This window comes from Piliocolobus tephrosceles, chromosome 2 (genome assembly GCF_002776525.5).
Source record: "Piliocolobus tephrosceles isolate RC106 chromosome 2, ASM277652v3, whole genome shotgun sequence".
Taxonomy (NCBI): domain Eukaryota; kingdom Metazoa; phylum Chordata; class Mammalia; order Primates; family Cercopithecidae; genus Piliocolobus; species Piliocolobus tephrosceles.
This window is the reverse complement of record NC_045435.1, coordinates 85,246,086-85,260,791: the sequence shown is the minus strand read 5'-3', so window position 1 is coordinate 85,260,791 and position 14,706 is coordinate 85,246,086. Positions and strand designations below refer to the sequence as shown.

At 52.3% G+C, this 14,706-nt stretch overlaps 2 protein-coding genes and 1 long non-coding RNA gene across 3 annotated transcripts in view; 2 read left to right on the top strand and 1 right to left on the bottom strand.

Annotated features, from left to right (window-relative positions):
• The window catches only part of DOCK3 (dedicator of cytokinesis 3), a 131,467-nt gene extending 122,515 nt beyond the window's left edge, over positions 1-8,952 (top strand). The window contains exons 31-34 of the mRNA XM_026448011.2: positions 545-632; positions 4,220-4,342; positions 4,896-4,978; positions 5,824-8,952. Of these exons, the coding sequence (XP_026303796.1) occupies positions 545-632; positions 4,220-4,342; positions 4,896-4,978; positions 5,824-6,333 (804 nt within the window). The 3' untranslated portion in view covers positions 6,334-8,952. The remainder of the gene's footprint in view (positions 1-544; positions 633-4,219; positions 4,343-4,895; positions 4,979-5,823) is intronic.
• LOC111528773 lies at positions 7,763-11,958 on the bottom strand. The gene is made up of 2 exons (XR_002727159.3): positions 9,766-11,958; positions 7,763-9,492 (listed from the first exon to the last, which is right to left on the bottom strand). It is a non-coding gene; the product is annotated as an uncharacterized LOC111528773 (long non-coding RNA).
• MANF (mesencephalic astrocyte derived neurotrophic factor) lies at positions 9,928-14,054 on the top strand. Its single transcript, XM_023195561.1, is given in 5 exon segments — positions 9,928-9,958; positions 9,961-10,155; positions 10,916-11,043; positions 12,433-12,574; positions 13,615-14,054. Coding segments are annotated over 5 exon segments (681 nt in total). The 3' UTR covers positions 13,800-14,054.
• The last annotated feature ends 652 nt before the right edge of the window (positions 14,055-14,706 follow it).

Genomic DNA, 14,706 nt, shown 5'->3' with positions numbered 1-14,706 from the left:
AGGAGTTTCTTAGTGGTGCCTCCCTGTGCCTGATCGGCTCTGCTAGCTAGAGGGATGAGGTTTGCTTGGCAGCTGCCTATCAAAACAGCAAGTCCTGTCTGTGACTCTAGGCTTGATGCTGTCCTTTCCTCTACCTTCGGCGCTAACATGGGCCTGTGCAGGGCCTCTCCAGGAGGCTAAACCTGTCAGTGCTAATGGGAAAGTGGGGATCTCTCTGGCCATACAAAAGGATGCAAACAGATGCTCCCAGGTAGCTATGTTCAGTTTCTTGGGCCCTACATAAGACAGCCTGGGTCCTAGCCAGATACTGGAGGATGATATCGCAAATATTGTATATAGAAGCAATGAGAACCAGACAGACATCCTGGACAGTTTTTCCTAGGGCTGGCCAGGAGGTCTCAGTATATCTCAAGTGTGAGCTGTACCACTGCTTTGTTTTCCCTGTCTGATCTTGTAATGTCCTGTCTCTTGTGGCCCACAACACTGCCTCCCAAGATATAACTGGTTGTTTTCACTCTCTATAATGTTTATCTCCTTCCTTCAGCCACCGAATTTCCAGCGAGCCCTGTTCCAGCAAGTGGTCGGAGCCTGCAAACCTTGCAGTGATCCCAATCTGTCTGTGGCTGAAAAAGGTATTGTTCCCCAGGTGGCCTTCTCCCCATGTCTGTCCCCATCCTGAGTGTCTGACTCTTGTCCCTGAGTACCAGCTGGCCAGGGCTAAGCCATACTTCAACACTCAGGTCTGTCTGTCTGTCCAGAATTCTGACCAATTCTTGTGCTCACTATTTAACCCATGTCTGGCTTGATGCTAAGGTTTATATCCTGTATCCCTCCTTCCCCAGGGCCTACCCTCAAAGAGGCCCCAGGTGCCTCCTGCCCTGAGCCCACCTTTATGGAAACTTGGGCTTGTGTGTGCAAACTGTAGACAACTACTTCCCTAGACTCCTTCCAACCACCCGCAGAATTCAGCAGGCCTTGTGGCCCCTTTGGTCCCTCTCAGCTTGGGCCCTCAGGGATCTTTCCTTGGAGCTCAGAATAGGCCGTGGCCAAACAAGCCCCAAGAGGAAGGGGAAAGACATGCTAGTTCCCAAAGACAGGCTTCTCCAAGTGAAGCCCAGGGTGCCCCAAAGGAGTCCAGTCCTCCTGTAGCCACTGTGGCCAGCAGCTGCTGTGAATTCATCTTTTACTGCCAGGCCACCAACCATACTGTGAGACTGAGCAATCCTCCTTAGACTTGTGGCTGTTTAGAGAGTGGGCATTTTACCCCGTGTTCTGCTTCTGCAAGCTGATGGAAGAAGCAGACTCAGACCTCAGACACAGAGATCTGAGTTAATTTTAACAGAGAGTAATACTAAGTGCCGAGCCTTGCTGCCACCCAGAACCTGGCCTCATATCCACCCCTCTCCTCACAGGTTCTCTGCCTAGCTCCTCCATCTATTGGAGTTTAGGGCACATTCAGTTCCCACCAATACAACCTGTCATCCCCTATTCCATCAGAACATGTCCCTCCAAAGCTGTCATCATCACGTTATCATCGTACCTGTTCATCAAGTGCTATGTGCTGTCCCCACTGTTATGCTCCGCCTTTGCTCATCATGGAGGACATACCTCTGTGTCCTCTTTAAAGAGACAAAAAACTGATGGGCACTGAAGCTGGGTGCCCCGCCACAAAGGGCCTGGAGACTGGCTGAAGATGCCTTCATAGCTTCAAGGTCGTATATCCCGAAAACATGCAGCTTCTTGGACTTCTGCACCTGTGACCCAAAACAGAGTGCCCTTTTCGCCTGGAGGGCCAGAATCCACAGTGGCATTTCTTCAGCTGAGATGCAGAGCAACGTCAGAAGTAGCCAAGAGTCTAGATAGGCTTAGAGCTCAAACAGGTGCTGTTGGCCCGACCAGGACCCTACCCCAACCAGATACATTAGCGCTTCAGGCCTCAGGCCAAGGCCAGACTACATCAAGGAGCTGGACATGCCCACCACTAGGTGTGGAAGGAAAGGAGGGTTGTCTCAGAACAGAGGCTGAGCCCAGAGCAAGCATATCCATACTACAAGGCCAGCATTTAGAGGGCAGCTAATCAGACATTTGCCCAGTGGCAACACACAGGCCGGAGTGTAGCTCCCTAAGTCTCTACCTGGATCCTCCAGGGCAGGAACTGTACATACTTGTCATCATTCTCTTGTCAGTCAGGGTTCTGAGTCCCACGAGGACTACATCTCTCACAGGTATCTCTTCTTGCCACGCAGTGACTCCCAGATCAGGCGAGCCTGCCTTCAGGACCATGGGCTATGCACTGGTGGCCTCAGGCCAGTGCTGGACAGTTGTTAATGGTGAGGGAGGGAGGTGACCGGATACAGTTGGGATCACCCCTCTTTTCCTACGATAAGTCATTCTATATTAGCCTTCCCTCTAGCCCCAGTGCACATGTGCTACATGACAAAGGTCTACTGGCCCCACTGCTCACAGACATCAGGCTGCAGGGCAAACTTGATGGTTTCAAACACTCAGGCAGGCACCCTTTTGTAAACCATTACAGCCCTGTCAGCTTTCTTCTCCCATAGCCTTCCTGGCCTAGAGCTCCTTTGAGCCGTTTTGGGTGAACATCTGCACCCCTTAATTCTTCCAGGGCTAGGTGTGCATCTGAGATCCTGGGCTGTCAAAACCCCTTTACGGAAGCTGCCCAGACCCATTTCCAAGCTTCCTATTCCCTGATACTTCTTTGGTGGCTTTTTATGGAGAAGGTGCTTTTTTTGGCAGAGAGGGGAAGGTGCAGGGAGCCTTAGCACCAAGAAGCTCATGCTGCATCTTGTAGAGAGTGTGGGTGAGTGGCCTGTTCTTGGGATGGCTCAGGCTCTCTGAGGAGGCTATTCAGTGAAAGCCATCTGATGCTCATCAGATGCAGAATTATTTCCTCCTTTCAGCTAAGTGTCTCACCTGCAACTCAATCATTGGCACACCCCTCCTTCCTGCCACCAGCCATCAACCATACCAGGAGACTGGGCGATTCTCCTCAGAACTGAGGCTGTTTAGACAGTGGAGTTTTACCCTGTGTTCTGCTCCAAGGCCACACCAGTTCCTGAGCAACGAGGAAGATGATGATGATGGATGGATGTCACAGTCTTATTCCTGGACAGCTGAGGGGGCCCAGCCCTTCTGGCCACATCCTTTTCAAAGGACAGACTCTAGCTCCTTCCCTTCCAAAGCTTCTCAGCTCCCATTAGGCCCTGAAATTCCCCTCTGTGTGTCTAGACCAGGAAGAACCCAAACCTCAGGCTCAATGTAGCTACCACGGCCTGAGAACAAATCCAGTGACAGCACCTGGATTGTGAGCTGCTGCTCTGCTGCTAATAGCCCAAAGGGGAGAGTGGAGTTGCCTGGCTCCAACAGAGAAAGGACATATTTCTTTTTGCTGGTATTTGTTCTCTAGGAGGAGCTGGCCAAGAGAATTCACATGTCCACTGCTGCTTCTGCAGAGTGGCACCCTCAGACCCCAAGGTCCAGCCATCATTCCTCTCTCCTCCTGAAAAATCTGTCATCCCAGCTGTGGCTGAGGGGACAGTATTCTGGCAGTGGACTCCTTCTTTAACACAGAAGGGCACTCTGTGCTTCCCTTTATCCTGGGCCCACTGCACCCTGCATCCATGGCATGTGGGTGCTAGAAACTGGGGTTCTCTAGATGCCAAAGGGCACTCATGGGCTCCACAGCCCTCCCTCCTCCTGTTAGGAAGCAGTGAGTCCAGCTGAATCTGGGCTGCAGTTTCTTCCAACAGGTACCTGTCTTTGCTCCCTGCTTTTCCTACTGAGCCTGGGCAGTAAGAGAGCTGACTCTAGACTTTGGCAAAGAGCTCTATGTCCTGTGTTCTCTCTATATTCTCTCATTCTCATCTCTACTCTTCTGTCCTGTTTTCTCTTCTCCTCCTGGCAGATCCCAGAGGCCGCAGCTGTTCACTCCTTGCTGCACATTCAGCTATCTCATCCTGAATACTCTTTAGACATAAGCTCACTCTGTTGCCCTCCTCTTAAGCAGCTTCATTCCCTGGGCAGTCTCCCCTGTGGGCCACAGTGCCTTCCTTGGCCAGTGTTTTTAGTTCCAGGTGCTGGCATGCCCCACACGTGTGCTGGATACATGATGCACACTGGAGAAGCCACAGGCTGTACTTCTCCCAGAGGGTGGCTCAAGAAGTAACCTCCCTTCATGCCATCTGTTTCCACCCTTCAGCTGTGCCAGCAGCCCCCAGCAGCTGGAGTCTGGATAGCGGAGCCCAAGAGGCCCAGCCCTTCCTGTCTGCCCATATGGGGCGCATCCTGGCCCCCCCAGTGCCTCCCCGAAGCCTGCTGCATGGTAAGAAGACCTCCAGCGGGTCCCCCAATAGTCCCTGGTCTCAGACTCTGCTCAAGGGCCACAGCAACAACCATCTAAGCTGAGAAGATTGGCCATACTCTGGGCCGACTCAGCCAAAGCAAAAACAGCCCCACCACAGGAAGGATCCTGCTGGGCTTTGGGGTCAGTGAGGTTTCTGAGTACAACAGGTTAGCTCAGGAAGGCAATCCCAACTAGAAGGCTGAAGACAATGGAATTGACTGTGCCAGGCACACTTCTCACCAGACTGTTTCATCGCCTAGCAGTGGGCTACAGCTGCCGCTGCCTGAGGCCTGTTCCACAGACTCTGAAGCACTCAACTTTTCTGACTTCCTGTGTGGAGTGGGTTTCTTCTACCCCAGCAGCCTGTGTTTTGGAGAATGCCAGTGTAAAGAGAGGTTTATCCATAGCCCTCAATGCTGAGGGGTCCCCAGGGGACTCTTCTCATGCCTGCCCAGTTGGCCCAGCAAGATGGTGCTGGCATGAAGCCTGTGCAGGGCCCCCAGCTGAGGCTCTGGTTCTGTTCCCTTTGCAGGTCATTACTCCCTACACTTTGACGCCTTCCACCACCCTCTGGGTGATACCCCCCCAGCCCTCCCTGCCCGGACCCTGCGCAAGGTAATGTACTGAAGCGGCAGCCCCACCAGGCTGTGAGATGAATCATCTTGTCTGCTCTAGAACCACCTTTGGGGTCTACAGGAGGAACCGGAGCCCTCCCCTTCACCTCTCTCCCCAGCCTGGCAGAAGCTGGGGGTGGCCAGAGCCACACTTGAGCTGCAGGTGCACACTTGTGTCCTGCAGCAAATGTGATGGGGGCAGGGAGATCAGAGGGTCCTGGAGACAACAACACACAGTACCAAGAGTGTGTGGGCAGTGAGCACTGGGAAACCTGGGGGCTGTCAGCCAGCACCAAGGTATCAGCACACTATAGTTCGCTAGCTAAACAAACGTTCCTGTGGTGGATCAGAGAGCATTTCAAACTAGAATTCAGTAAAAGCAAGAACTTTATGAAAAACTCAGGAGAGTAAAATTTCCTACCTGTTAGTTTGTCTGCAAATTGGAAAAGACTGAGTCTATCACAGATTTTAGCAGCAGAATACATTCCTCTAGTCCATGGCCCACCAGGGTTCTTTCTGTCCCCCTCAACAGGCCTGATGACCCAGCCTTTATGTCAGTATCCCAGAGCCACCGACGGCAGCCTGGGACCTGGGACCAGGGGGCACCAATGCCCAGCAGCCAGGGCAGGGCCATTTTTTGGCCACAGAAATGCAGATGATTCTGGAGTTCCACTGGCTTACTTCAGGGTGGTGGGAGGAGCGGGGAGCTTGCTGCTGAAGAAACAAGAAACATGCTGTTGGTGAGGGTTAAAGTTCATTTATAAGCAGGCTCTTGGTCTTCCCATGGCGGGCAAGTCAGCCTGTCGGGAGAGAGGGATTCTAACATGCCCACCCTTTCCTTCACAGTCTCCTCTCCACCCTATCCCAGCCTCCCCAACAAGCCCCCAGTCAGGTCTGGACGGCAGCAACTCTACGCTGTCCGGCAGTGCCAGCAGCGGTGTGTCCTCCTTGAGTGAGAGTAACTTTGGGCACTCCTCGGAGGTCCCACCTCGCACTGACACCATGGACTCCATGCCAAGCCAGGCCTGGAATGCTGACGAAGATCTTGAGCCACCCTACCTCCCTGTCCACTACAGCCTCTCTGAATCTGCCGTCCTGGACTCCATCAAGGCCCAGCCATGCCGAAGCCACTCAGCCCCAGGGTGCGTCATCCCTCAGGACCCCATGGACCCGCCTGCGCTGCCGCCCAAGCCCTACCACCCCCGCCTGCCAGCCCTGGAGCACGATGAGGGGGTGCTGCTGCGTGAAGAGACTGAGAGGCCTCGAGGCCTGCACCGCAAGGCTTCATTGCCTCCTGGGAGCGCTAAGGAGGAGCAGGCCCGCATGGCTTGGGAGCACGGCCGAGGGGAGCAGTAAGGGGCAATGAGGCGGCTGGGATGCCGCCCTCAGTAAGCAGCTTGCCAACCACTCCAGGTCTGAAAAGCAAGTCCCCCAGCCCGACCCCAGGGAGCCAGAGAGGCTTGGCACTCAGGAGAGAACCACCCCAAGTCTCCATTCTACTGCCGTGAACTCATGTGTTGCCATGTACAGAGGCCACAGCAGCATGAAGGGTTGTGGCTTCCCTTTTTATTTTTTTACATTTCCATTTCTATGGGTTTTCCTTTCTTTCCTTTATGCAGTAGATGCTTTCTTCCTCCTGCAGTTCTGGACCATGTGGAGCTATATGGAGAAATTGCACAGACAGAATCACTTTGCCACACTGCAGGGCCCAGGAGCGGGAGCCCAGGCCCTCCCTCCAGGGTAGAGATGCACAGAATGGAAATTGCACTAAGGACCTCTTCCTTTGCTGTATGGACAGAAGAGTTCATGGTTGCATTCAGGGATTGCAAGGACCATATAGACATGTCACAGGTGGAAAAAGGGCCACAAGCCGTCTTGCACAAATGCCTGTCCACCTGCCCCTCTTCCATCCAGGAGTGTGCTACTGAGGGGCTGGCTGGACCAACCTGCTGGCTCAGGCATGTGACTGGCTTAACTGCATGCCCAGGGAACTGCCAGGGTTCAATGGGCCAGCCGTCTCCTCCATCTTGGATTTTTCTCTCCATCACATTATTTCTGACCATTTGCTCCCTTCCATTCTTGAAACACCTCATGCCCCACAGGAGCCCCAGTGGTGACTGGATCTGCAAAGGTTATCTCCCACCCTCTGGGGTTTGAGTGGAGGTATGGAGCCAAAGGGGCTATCTTAGCCACCTTCCTCCTAGGGGGAGCTGGTCCCCTTCCTATGTGGTAGAGACTGGTATAAGAGTGAGTCTGGGGTGTGGCAGGCGCCAGAAATCCTCGAAGCTTTCAGAAGCGTTCAGAATGCCTACCATCAGCTCCTGAATCAGGGATTTTCAGCACTACCTCTGAGCCATGGGGGTGGCTGCCTAGCCAGGCTTCCAGGCCCTGAGGACATGTGGTCAGGTTCAGCAGGCTCCTGGGTAAAGAGCGTGGGAGGGAGCTTCTCCTTTTGGAAGCAGATAGCCGTGCAGGTAGAATTGTCATCTCCCAAGTGGCCACATACAGCAACCCGCTCCAGGCCATGGGGACCACCACTCAGGGTTTGGGGCTGGCAGGAGGGCAGTTTCTCCAGTCTCCCCAGTCTGTTGGTGTCTTTATAGGAAACTATAAAGCAGAGCAGTGGTGTCTTTAGAGGAAACTCATTCAAGTCAGGGCACTGATTTTCCTCTCAGTTTATTATTTGGGGGGATAGGGTCAGGTGGGTATAGTAGTACTTCACCAGGGTGCTTTTAAGTTACTTTAAAAAAAAAAAAAAAGCCTACAAAATATATTTTTTCTTTTATTTGCTCAAGTTCATATTAATGATGGTCACAAGGCTGCCTTGTTGGGCAGGCATGTTGCCCCCATTTCCTCTTCTGCTGGCCTGTGTGACCTCCACAGCCAGGCCCTGGGCCCAAGCCCCTCATCCCTTCTCCACTGCCCCTATTTCCAGACAGTAAAGGCCATGGTCAGGGTGTTTTTCACTTGTAAACTAACCCCAGCTTATTTAACAGAAATGCTCATAACCTACTGGGAAAGATGGAGGTCTAAATTACCTCCAGGGTTTTTCTGGGGCTTTATCATCAGTGTAGGTCCCCTCTGATACCATCAGGCTCACTCCAGGCAGAGTGGGGCAGAAGGCTGCTGAGGATGTGGGCCCTCAAAGGGCTGGCCTGCTTCTCAGCCTACATTTATTTGCAAGCTTCACTCTCTGGACCGTCTGGTGTTCACAGGTGTTAGAGGATCGGGGCTAGCTTCAGATTTGATTCATAGGTAGGAGGGCTTAGATTTTAAGGCACTTCTGAACGTCAATCCCTGGACAAGGCAGTCATCACATAAGAACAGCTACCTTCTCCACTTCGTGGCACAAGAGGTAAGGAGGGGAGTATGGGTTCATTTGGCTTCGCATTATGCAAGTTGAAACCGTTTGTTTCCCCTCTCCATTTTCCCTAACTGAATGAAAGGACACATTCTGAAATCCCTTTTGTTGGAGAATTATTCAGTCTGAGGGGAAATGGGAGGCCAGAGATGAGAACCCTTTGAGAAGATTGTAAAATACTGATTTTCATTCTTTCAAGCTTATTTGTAAATACCTATTTGAATGCTGTGTATTTGTACAGGAATTTGAGCAAAAAATGTATAGCGTGTGATGTCCAATTGGTATTCAGCACTATAAATGTGTTTTTAACCTCACGCATTCTGTGCTTATTTAAAACAAGAAAACTTCTAACCATTCTTTTGTGTATTCATGTTTAAAGAAAACAAGTGATTTAAAAATGATCTTACCTGTACCAGAAAAGCAAAGTTAAAGGAAACAAAATTTGTACCATTGTCCCAAGAGGTATTATTTTACTGTATATATTGTGGTAGCATGTTCAAAATCCAACAAGTAATGTGAATTTTAGATGTAAATATCTGCCACTTGATTTTTTCCCCCTTTCCCCACTTCCTTGACTGCTGTGATGTGAATTAAAGATGAATATCTGATAATGATCCACTGAATTCACTGAATGGGAGCAGAGGATGTGCCCCTCTCCAACCCTTGTCGCCGGGCTCCAAGCCCTTTTTAGCCCCATAGACATGTCCTTTTTGCACTGAGTAGAGCCAACCTTTCCTCAAGGCAGGGAGCCAGGAGGGCACTTGGAAGGAGGGCAGTCGAAATGGAAACATCCTCCAGTGCTTCTCTGCTGATCCCCGGGACCCCACTCAGGAGGCCCCTCAGCAGCACGGGACCCCGAAGGCCTAGCGGGGAGGCAGGAGGCGGGCCAGCCACCAAGCCACGCTTCTGAGCTTGTAAGGGCACCTCCCGAGCCCCTCACCTTCCCACTGAGGCGACCCCATATCCTCGACCGATGATCCTGCCCGGGCGCTTCCCTCCACGGTCTAGAGTGGCGGCCCAGCTTTGAGTTTGGCTCGCCTTGAGCCCTTCCTCCGGATGTCCCGCCGTCCGTCCACCCCGCACGTCTCCTGTCAGCCTACGCACGGCGGTCTCCGGTCAGGTGGAGGTTCAGGAGGTGGGCTTCCAAAGGTTGGCTCGGTTGCCCACGCGAATGAAAGAAGAAAAAAGGAAAGAAACTTTTGAGTCTTGCCTGCGGTCGCCCGCCCTCCCTGCCTAACCTGCTCTCTTGGCTGACCCCAGAACAACTGCGCCACGAGTCGGAGTCCGGGCGAGGAGATCCGCAGGGCTTTTCGAGCAAGCCTGGGGCCCAGAGCAGGGGTACGCGGGTCAACTCAACAGATGTAAGGCAGTGGCCGAACCCCATTTCAGCTAGCGGTACCCAGCCTCAGCAGAGTCGCTGCCCTTACCCAATATGGCGGTCCACACCGCTTCCGTCGCTGCTGTAGCCGCTTCCTGCGGCCGGCTCGGGCTCAATCAGCGGCCGACAACTGTCTAGGGCTCAGACACCACCAGCCAATGAGGGAGGGCAGCGTGGAGCCGCCCGTCTGGGCTCCACGGCTTATGGACCAATGGAGGTGTGGCGTGTGGGAGGGCGCGGAGGCACCCCCGCCAATGGGGAGCTACGGCGCGCGGCCAGGACTTGGAGGCGGCGCGGCGCGGCGGGTGCGGTTCAGTCGGTCGGCGGCGGCCGCGGAGGAGGAGGAGGAGGAGGATGTGGGCTACGCAGGGGCTGGCGGTGGCGCTGGCTCTGAGCGTGCTGCCGGGCGGCCGGGCGCTGCGGCCGGGCGACTGCGAAGGTGCTGGATGGGGGGCCTGGGGCCGCGCTCCGTGACCGTTCTGGCGACGGCGCTGAACCCCACAAAATCACCAGACGGCCGGGGCCAAGAGGGCGGGGGCGGGGGCGACGGGGGGGTCCCGGAGGGGCCTGCACGAGGAGGCTCCGGCGCCCGCCCTAGTAAATCTTGCCCGGGCCTAGAAAACATTGGTCCGACGAGGAAAAGTTGAGACTAGATCCCGTTGAAAACTTGGCCTGAAATCTCCATCACGCCTGAGTTATTGTCCCCACCACCGTCCAGAGGTTACCGCTCCCCGTCCGACGTCGGGAGCCACAGGGCTGGCCGTGGGTGCTGCGCCCTGTCTGTTGGGATCACAAAGCTGCACCTCTGGGTCCGCTGTTATATTTGGAAATTAGCAGCAGCATTTTGATGGTTTTTCTCCTCACCTTCCAGTCTCTCCATTTACGAGGTCACAGTGAGTCCCGTCTCAAGGACACGTGTTCACCATGGGCTTAAACTTGATGAAAGGAGCAGGGAGGAGTCGTTTATAGGTCACTGGGTGATGCTTGGTCTTTTGATTCCCTGGGTGTACCAGGGGACCCTTGCCACCTTGAACCGGGTTCCGTCTACCTGTAGGCAACTGAGAAAAATCGGTGATGGAAAAGCTCACCTCTAATGATTCATCCCCATGTCTCCTATTAAAATTGTTGGTGGAGTTCCTTCCTGGTGGATTGGAACAGCTTGGTGATTGCTGAGCATCTCCCGTCCCTCTCTTTTCCAGTTTGTATTTCTTATCTGGGAAGATTTTACCAGGACCTCAAAGACAGAGATGTCACATTCTCACCAGCCACTATTGAAAACGAGCTTATAAAGTTCTGCCGAGAAGCAAGAGGCAAAGAGAATCGGTTGGTAAGTAGTTGGTGACCCTCCCCAGCTGGCCCTGGCTCATGTTAACCCTCAGCTTCACTAGCCTTTTGATAAAAGGCCTTGCCCGCCTCTCTATTCAGGAAGCCAGCTACTCTCCATGAACTAATGTGAGACTGAAGTGCTTCTATGTCCTTCCCAAAGCAGGCATGTATTCTGCAACTGTGATTTTTTTTTTTAATCCTGTTAGTCTTTGTTAAGCACCTACTATGTGCTGGGCACTGGGAGTATCAGGGGAAAGAAGGGACAGTCAGGCACACAAATAATGCAGTGTCTGGGTGTCATGAAGAAAATGGACCAGTAGGTGCTGATTTAGAGTGGCCATGAAGTCTCTGAGGAAAGGTTATCATTGAAGTGAGATAAGAACATCCCATACAGGGAACAGCAGTGTGAGTGCCCAGAGGCCTGAACGAGTTTGGCATGTATGTGGACAGAAGGTGACAGGGTGCCGACAGGATAGGTAAGGGCCAAATCAAGACAAGAGCCCTAGTGAAACAATGTGTTTTCTAACTTTAATTTCCCTGGCAGTCTTTAGCTTATCTCTCTGTTAAAGGTTTGAACCCTGGTGACACTTAAACTCATTTGGTAGCTGTCAGCTCGGACTGAGCATGTGTTAAGAGTCCAGGGTTTACACTGACTGAATCTGACTACCAGTACAGGCAGGGCACTGAAAAATGCAGCTGTGGGCCAGGTGCGGTGGCTCATGCCTGTCATCCTAGCACTTTGGGAGGCCAAGGTGGGAGGATTGCTTGAGCTTAGGAGTTTGAGATCAGCCTGAGCAAAGTGGTGAAATCTCATCTCCACAAAAAAATGTTTAAGCCAGGCACAGTGGCTCACACCTGTAATCCCAGCACTTTGGGAGACCGAGGTGGGTGGATCACCTGAGGTCAGGAGTTCAAGACCAGCCTGGCCAACATGGCAAAACCCCGTGTCTACTAAAAAATACAAAAATTAGCCAAGCATGGTGGCAGGTGTCTATAATCCCAGCTACTCAGGAGGCTGAGGTAGGGAGAATTGCTTGAACCTGGGAGGCAGAGGTTGCAGTGAGCTGAGATCATGCCACTACACTCCAGCCTGGGTGACAGAGCGAAACTCTGTCTCAAAAAAAAAAAAAAGTTTTAATTAGCTGGATGTGGTGGCCCACACTGGTAGACCCAGCTACTAGGGTGGCTGAGCGGGAAGGATCACCACCCAACAGATTGGAGCTGCAGGGAGCCATGATCGTGCCACTGCATTCCAGCCTGGGCGACAGGGGGTCCCTATCTCAAAAAAAAAAAGTTAGGCCCTACCAGAGAGATGTTTCAAGGTGTCAGTATGTTTGGAGGCGATGGCTCTCAAGCACCTCCTGAAGGCCACTGTCCTTTCTTGATGCAGTGCTACTATATCGGGGCCACAGATGATGCAGCCACCAAAATCATCAATGAGGTATCAAAGCCTCTGGCCCACCACATCCCTGTGGAGAAGATCTGTGAGAAGCTTAAGAAGAAGGACAGCCAGATCTGTGAGCTAAAGTATGGTGAGTATGCCTAGTCCTTACTTAATGAATGCTGTGCACCTTCTGGGTTTATTTCCCATCTGGGAGAGGAAAATGATAAGCTAGAGTCATGAGTGGATTGTATCATTTGACAGATGGTGCTAAATGCTGGAGGGCTTGGCATGGAAGTGGATGGAGGTCAGAATAGGCCTTATTGAATAGGTGATATTTCAGCAAACTTTGAAGGAGGTGAGGATTAGCCAAGAGGCCAACTAATGGAAGAGCATTCCAGGCAGAGTGATACAGGCAGGATAAAGGTGGCCAGTGGCATGGCAAGTCAGCATTGCAGGCTGGTGAGGGCTTTTAATCTGCATGAAGTTAGGAGCATTAGGAGTTTTTGAGCAGAGAAGCAACATGGTACGACTTGGGTTTAACAGGCTGGTTCTGGTTGCAAGCTCTGAAGCCCCAGTGATCTTTACTATTCTGAAAAGAAATGCTATGTCCAAGTATGCAAGCCCAAGAGTTAGGAACTACAGCATCTCTCTTGCTGACTGGGTCTCTGGTTGTATACAGTCCTAGTCTTCAGAAACAGGGCATCTTCTGAAAAACTTGAATGGCCAAGGACCTGTGTTCGCCCATTTGGGTCTTCTGAGAGTCATCCTGGTACAGATCCAGTTGGCTCCAGGTCACTGTGGTCATGGAGAGTAAGTTCCTCAAGGGCCTGAGCAGGGCTGCTCTTTGTCACCAGCCTGGAGCTGTTAGTCTGTGGTGACTATGTCAGAGGCCCTTGGAGGATGGGAACCACGTTTGTCCTGTAAGGACAGTGTGGCCTCTGTCCCTATCCTTGTCCACACTGCATATCTGTAGTAGACACAATATGTGGCCAGCCTTTCTGGTGAAGAGGCTAGTTCCCTCTTGTGGGGGCAGTAGGCACTGACATGCCTGTAAATGTGTCTGGAAATGTCTCTTCCTCTGAAACTAGTAGGGCTGGTTTGGCCATTCGGGGAGTGATATATTCTGGGACTACTGGGGGATTGCAACTGCTCCACCCAGCCAGTGACTCTCCCTGCTCTCTCCTCCAGACAAGCAGATCGACCTGAGCACAGTGGACCTGAAGAAGCTCCGAGTTAAAGAGCTGAAGAAGATTCTGGATGACTGGGGGGAGACATGCAAAGGCTGTGCAGAAAAGTCTGACTACATCCGGAAGATAAATGAACTGATGCCTAAATATGCCCCCAAGGCAGCCAGTGCACGGACTGATTTGTAGTCTGCTCAATCTCTGTTGCACCTGAGGGGGAAAAAACAGTTCAACTGCTTGCTCCCAAAACAGCCTTTTTGTAATTTATTTTTTAAGTGGGTTCCTGACAATACTGTATCAGATGTGAAGCCTGGAGCTTTCCTGATGATGCTGGCCCTACAGTACCCCCATGAGGGGATTCCCTTCCTTCTGTTGCTGGTGTACTCTAGGACTTCAAAGTGTGTCTGGGATTTTTTTATTAAAGAAAAGAAATTTCTAGCTGTCTTTGGAGAATTATAGTGAATGCTGAAATAGGGTTTTGCCCCAGGAGGTTCCTACCAGTTTATGCTTTCCAGTTGCAGTTTGGGGGGATATTCATTTCCATTTATCCCTCAACCCACCAGCGCTGAAAAGACCAGAGCAGGACATAGGGGCTAGGGCCCACTGATGTGCCTGGGTGTGTGCCACTAGAGGGCAGCAGGCACCTCAGCAGAAGGCAGGTAGGGGGTGCTGGACTTGATACCCTGCCCCTTGATACCGTATCTGTCTTAGCCACCCAAGAGAGCTGGAGGCCACAGCTTTAGGAGGAGTGAGTCTGGATACATTGGAGGGGCTTAAACTGTGGCTCAGTACAAGCAAGACGGTGTGTGGAGTGCGGTTTTCCGCAAGGATGTCTTCAGTAACAATGCATGTCAGCACTGACATCTCGATGCTGTTGGCCTGGCCGCCTACTTGCTCTTTTGTCCATCCCAAGGCTCTGATGTCTATTCCAGTTTTTGCAAGACTAGCAGGAGTCAGCTTATACAAGGAGGGAGTGGGAAGCTGCCTTTTGCCTTTGTTTACCCTAGATTAGTCTAACAGTTGAGGTCCAGGGTTTTTCTGGAGTCTACTTCTTAAGCCACACTCTGTGGCATTGGTGCTTAGGGAACCCAGTTGT